Below are 6,088 nucleotides of genomic sequence, written 5' to 3' on the forward strand. Positions count from 1 at the left end.
TAAAAAATATATAATTTTACTCTCTTTTATTAATTTATAAATTTTTTTAATAAATTAAGCCGGTTAAGAATTAGATATATTTTATGCACAAGAAAAATCCTAATAAATCTGATCCTTCTCTAATTGTATTTTATTTGTGTATGGAATTTGACTTAAGTGTGTGGAGTGCAAAATGCTCTTTAGGTCATAAAACCATTAATTAGAAAGCTAATAATTAGAAGTTTTACAACACTCTCCTTCTTTGCTAATAATTAGAAACCATTTTATTTCCGGCAACGTCGTTTTTTTTCCTACTTTCCTTTTTTGATCTCCTTCTTTGACCAGTGTGTGCAGATCCGAAGTGAGATCTAAAATGGGAACTAAGCCTCAAAATCAATTGTACCAAAAACACTTCCATTCAGGAAAAACCTAGATCCGCGACAAGCAGCACGTGTCGTCGGCATCAATGTCATCGGCGTTAGATCGAAGGGATTTAGATATATAGATCAGTGCACCCAATGGAAAGGATTAATCTCCCATTATTGGAATTAACGGGAAAAAGGGAGGGGAGGGACCTTTTTGAACCTTCCAAGCAGTGTGTTGAAGTTTACTTTCTGAATGCTTAAGCACACAAAGGATTAATACTGAATATAGAATGCGCATTTGCTTGGAATATGTAACCATTTTCAAAACTCAATCCAAACGATTAACGCAATACACAACAATAAAGCTGGCGTCGACAGCAGGGTTCGAACCTGCGCGGGCGAAGCCCAACAGATTTCAAGTCTGTCTCCTTAACCACTCGGACATATCGACTGATTGTTACAATTTAGTTACTTTAATATATTTAATAAAAACTGTTATACATGATCCTGGTTTTTCATATTTACGACAACTCCATCATCTTATCTTTTTTTTTTTTAGATAACTCCATTTATCTCCATTATCTTATCTTAATATCTTAAAAGTAAGTAATTCTAGATTTTTTTTTGGTCATGCCACAAACTTTTCCATCCAAAGTGTGAGTAAATTAGATTTTCATAATATTGCACAGCACAAGCAACAAAACCCCTTTATTTCCTTTCAATCTGCATTAGGTTTTTTTTGAACTGGGTCTAGCCCATTAATTTTTTTTTAGGGTATAGTTTATTTATTTCTGTATGTTTGAGTTCATATTAATTTATTTGCAATGTTAAAATTAATTGATAGTCAATACTAATCTTCCTGTCAAAAAAAGATAGTCAATATTAATATAAATTTATGAGGGGAATAATACAAAGAGAATGACTTAATGAAAAATAATAAAATTAAAAGAATATAATTTTATGTTAAAAATTCATAACTGTTTTGAAATTGTGGGCATATCTTGATTTACGTTTCACTTTTATAATAATTCAAATAATAATGATAACCATAAAAACAATCACGAGGTTATAGTAAGCAAAAAATATTTTTAATTACAATAATTAAAATCAAATATTTAGAATTTGAATATCGTATAGTTTATTTTATTAGTATTCTATAATTGAATAATTATTTATTCATAATTTATAACAATACATAATATAATAAAAAATAATTATTAATTAATACTTATGAAAAATATTATATTCATAATACATATTATACATCTTAAAATACAGAGTTATAAAATATTAATATTATTATTATTATATATAAAATCATATATATATATATATATATATATATATATATATATATATATTGATTTTAAAAATTGAATATATTTTATATAAATGTAATTTTCATAATATGTGATTAATTATTATAAATTATTTATTTATTGATTAAATTTAATATATTAATTTTAAGATTATAATTTAATTTTAATTTTCAAATTTGACACCTCAAAAGAAATAGTATAGCTCCATCCCAACTAATACATTGTGTAATTTTTTTATATTTTCAATATATAATTATTTCTCTCTTTTTTAAATATATAAAATACAACTTTCTAAAATACTATTTTAAAAAGTAAATGATTATATTATTCTAATGTTTGATCCTGTTTGCAAATATTTTTTAAACAAAAATATAAGCATATTATGTTTTAAACAAATTCTTCGAATTATGTCTGACATTTTTTTTGCAAGTTTAAATATTTTTTTAGTTATTACAATTTAACATTTTTTTTTTTTACTTTTGCTCGTTGCATTTTGATTTACTTATATAAAAAACATATTTTTTTAGTTTTTATGATTAAACAAGATGTACAAATAATCAACTAATGTACTAATAAAAAAAATCAAACTTTAACATTAATTTTTTTTCGGTTGCTCGATGAATTCAATTTTCACACAATTTAACTATCTTTATTATTATTTTTATTTAAACATCAATTAGTACTATAATTTTTATGTAAATATATCTAATAAAATATTTTCCAGTCTCGAATTAATCTAAAAATAAGTTCAAAATTACATCCCAAAATAAATAAATAAACCATTATTTTAAAAAAATTATTTTGACTATTTTAAAAACATGAAAAAACTAGACTAAAATTTCTAAAACATAAATGATCCATCTAAACAAAAATTAAAATATAAAAGACAAAAAATGTAATTTAGTCTAACTATACTTACCCTTAATATATATATATATATATATATATATATATATATATATATATATATATATATATATATTCAGAAGGTATGGATGGTGAAATATGGTAGAGAGAAAAGGGAAGTAACTTATGTGAATAATATGAAGGGCGGTCAAGAAATCTCAAAAACACCGTCCTCTTCTAAGGTATAGTCTCTTTTCCGAACCCAATTCCTCTTTTTCTTTTCTGTTTTCAATAATTTTGCAGTTAGGGTTTTCCGTGTACGAGATCCCCTGCTTTTGATTCATTTCTCTTCAGTTTTCATGGATTCACCGAAAATGATTGCTTGTTTCTAGGTCAATTGTATTGCAGGTTAATCGTATTATGTTGTCTGTCGTGCAATGGGTATCCTTTTTTACTTTGCCATGATTAAGTTGTTTTTTGATTTGCCAGTGCGTGTTGGTTGAGCGAGGAAGGTTCGGATCCCTTATACATGTAATGTTGTGTTTGATTCTGTAATTAGTGTCTATGAAAAAAAAATCACAATTGACTTGTCCCAAGGAAATTGAAAAAATGTTAATGTGCTGTGTTGATTGGGTTTGTTGGTAATTGTAGAATAGTTAGGTGTTCAAATGCGCGAGAGGTGTGATGGGACTCTAGAAACCTCGGTGAGTTTTAGTCGAACACTCTAATGTGCTAACCTGGGTGTGACAGGGGTACCACACCTATTTGTACTTGTTCCAAGATGGGCTTCCTCGGCTAGGGTTAGAGGTTGCCTACCCAGAGAATCAAAGTGTGTAATCTCCCTTGCCCCCCTAGACCTAGCATGGATTATATACTAATTTCAAAATATAGAATCTAATCATATCTTATCTTCGTCAATCTCAGAGATAAGCTATGATTAAGCTTAATCCCTTTGATATCTGGGTATAAGTAGGGTGATGATGGTGCAAGGCGGTGTATCTTGTATAGTGGGTCGGGTCGGTTAGTTGACATCCAACCTGATAGGCAAGTTATTGGGTTCGGTATATTGGGCTCTGCCCAATAATGACTAGAGGGTACATAGCCCCCAGCCTCAAGTGTGATAGCGCGTAGAAGCTAAAAAGTAGAAGGGTCTCCAATTTATCATTGGGCTCAGCCCAACGATGACCAGAGGGTACAATACTAATGTTCTCTAGTGAATTCCTGATATGGTAGTGGCAGTCGTCCTGTGTGACATTTTAGAAGGTGGTGTGCTGCTGCTCTGCTGTTGTGCTTATTTGTGGTGGTTCTCGTGTATCTGACATGTCAGAAGATGGTGTGTCCCTTGGCATTGTCATTCCCATCCATGCCTTTTGTCAAAAAGCACTGGTGAGTTGTAGAACTTCCTTCATTGGGCTTGAATCTCTTGAGCCCATGATTTTAGCAGTCCATTTAGGTGATAAGATAGTGGTTATGTTGCTCATGTTCCTCAAGTTATTCCCCGTGTGGTGACCTGACCTGGGGATCATCGGCCAGTTGTATTGACCAAATGGGGCGAGGCTTCCCTAAGCGCCTGTTGAGATCAAATTGTTTGGCCGTACAGTTCACAACCCTCAAGCATTGAGTCTGAAAGGCATGAAGCTTGTTGAGGTTGGCTTGTGCAACAGACCGGAGGGTTTAGTTAGGAATTAATATTTGCTTGATAAACTTGGATACACTAGAATTTGCATTACCAATGAATGCTTGATGTTTAAATTGTTTTGCTGCTGTTAAATGTGAAGTGGTTGCTATCTGTTAAAAGGAAGGAAACTAATAGATTCACTACACACACACACACACATAGGCAGACTTAAAAGATTGAAAATTGTAATGAAAGTTTACATATTTCTGAAGTCTGGAATAGTTGATTGTTATTGGGTTTAATCAAAGAATTAAATGTGTGCTGCTTTCTAAACTGCTGCCAAATTATTGTGACAGAGAACACTAAGTCAGGGTTCAGTTGATATATATGCTGCTCAGTGCAAAAATTGCTTGAAATGGAGAGAGATTGATACACAGGAAGAGTTTGAAGAGATTAGAAGTAAAGTTGCTGAGGAACCTTTTCTTTGCAGCAGAAAGGCTAATAGTTCCTGTGATGAACCTGGTGATATTAAATATGATTCCTCTCGGACATGGGTGATTGACAAGCCTAACCTCCCAAAGACTCCACAAGGTTTTAAGAGGAGCTTGGTGCTTAGAAAAGATTACTCCAAATTGGACGCTTACTACATCACACCTGCAGGCAAAAAACTGAGAACCCGCAATGAGATTGCTGCGTTTCTAAAAGATAATCCAGAATTCAAAGGTGTGTCTGCTTCAGATTTTGATTTTTCTTCCCCAAAGATAATGCAAGACACCATCCCTGAGGTTGTTGAGCAGAAGGATTCTGCTAACAAGAAAGTTAAGATAGCCAAAGATGAGGTTTGAGAAATATCATCTCTAGTTTGCATGCTGTGAAAGATAGTCATTCTGGTTGGTTTTTTGGATGTTACTTCAGAGACTGTTTTTGCGGTAAAACCAAACATGGCGGCAAACATGGCGGCATCGAAACAAATTTTGTTCTCATGTTTTTGTATTATATTTAAATATGTTATTACCATGTTTAAATGTAATCGCAATTCACGCACCTAAACAGATATTTACTGCGGTTTGTGTGGTTCAAAATTCAAACGTAAACGGAACACCCAAAAAGATATCACTGTTTTTCGATGCACCCTTATTGCCTTGTCTCGCACCAGGCTTCTTTGTCTTTTGTTTACTTTTTTCCTGTTCTTTTTTATTTATTAACCTTCGTTTTCTTCGTGTGACCTTTCCTTGTGATCTAGGGTTCTCATTGTGAGGGGAATAGCTAAATACTCTAAAATCTTCCCATTTATTTCATGAAGCAGTTAAGATTTTTTTCACTTCAGCAAACCTTCCTTTATATGCAAACATAATATTTAGACCTGGGAAATGATTATGAGATGGATTTTGTTGGAGGTTGATTCAATTAGCGTGTAGCACAAATCTGTAGGATGATAAAACTTGTTTTACAACCTATGGCATAACTAGAGCTTATCACAAAAAAATCTAACTCATTCATTGAAGCTAAATAAGGAATGATTAAATTTAAAGAAAATTATTTGCAATATCTTTTCCAAACAAAACTGTTATTGTTTAATTGTATCAATTGGTATATGATTTACCATCAAATGATCAAGACTGATTACTTGAGAACGATATTGTCTTCACCTACTTTGAATTCAACCGTGAAGATGAAAAATAAAATAAAATAAATAAAATTGGCAGATAACTATAATCATTATTGTTAATTGTTAACTTATATGCAACTTCTATTAATGCTAACAATGAAAACGTAAAAAATGTTCACTACTAAAATTGTGAACCACTGAATTAATCTTCCGAATTCAAACTAGATAGTTGTTTTTTTTTATAGGCGGTATGATATTGAAAATATAAGGCATGAAATTGTGTTGAGCACCCATTTATAATTTAACTTTCGGCTGATATAAGTAGAGTTAAATGGTTAAGGGAGAAAGCCAG

At 31.3% G+C, this 6,088-nt stretch overlaps 1 protein-coding gene and 1 non-coding gene across 4 annotated transcripts; one reads left to right on the forward strand and one right to left on the reverse strand.

The window, feature by feature from the left end:
* Positions 1-713: 713 nt before the first annotated feature.
* Positions 714-795, reverse strand: TRNAS-UGA (transfer RNA serine (anticodon UGA)). Its single transcript has one exon. It is a non-coding gene; the product is annotated as a tRNA-Ser (tRNA).
* A 1,861-nt stretch (positions 796-2,656) lies between these two features.
* Positions 2,657-5,258, forward strand: LOC100790199 (methyl-CpG-binding domain-containing protein 4). 3 transcript variants are annotated; one of them, XM_014762907.3, is made up of 3 exons: positions 2,701-2,751; positions 2,902-2,950; positions 4,484-5,258. In XM_014762907.3, the coding sequence occupies exons 2-3, from the start codon at positions 2,930-2,932 to the stop codon at positions 4,970-4,972; spliced, it is 510 nt and encodes a 169-aa protein (XP_014618393.1). In that variant the 5' UTR covers positions 2,701-2,751; positions 2,902-2,929; the 3' UTR covers positions 4,973-5,258. The 3 variants fall into 3 exon arrangements, with proteins under 3 accessions (XP_003536387.1, XP_014618393.1, XP_006588613.1); XM_003536339.5 differs by lacking the exon at positions 2,902-2,950 and having other exon boundaries at positions 2,657-2,751; XM_006588550.4 differs by lacking the exons at positions 2,701-2,751; positions 2,902-2,950 and adding an exon at positions 3,047-3,895.
* Positions 5,259-6,088: the final 830 nt, after the last annotated feature.

This window comes from Glycine max, chromosome 10 (genome assembly GCF_000004515.6).
Source record: "Glycine max cultivar Williams 82 chromosome 10, Glycine_max_v4.0, whole genome shotgun sequence".
NCBI lineage: Eukaryota > Viridiplantae > Streptophyta > Magnoliopsida > Fabales > Fabaceae > Glycine > Glycine max.

Coding starts and splice junctions, on each gene's coding strand:
- LOC100790199 (XM_003536339.5), top strand. CDS start 2,659: ATGGTGAAATATGGTAGAGAGAAAAGGGAAGTAACTTATGTGAATAAT. Junction 2,752..4,483: donor AAACACCGTCCTCTTCTAAG/GTATAGTCTCTT, acceptor TTATTGTGACAG/AGAACACTAAGTCAGGGTTC.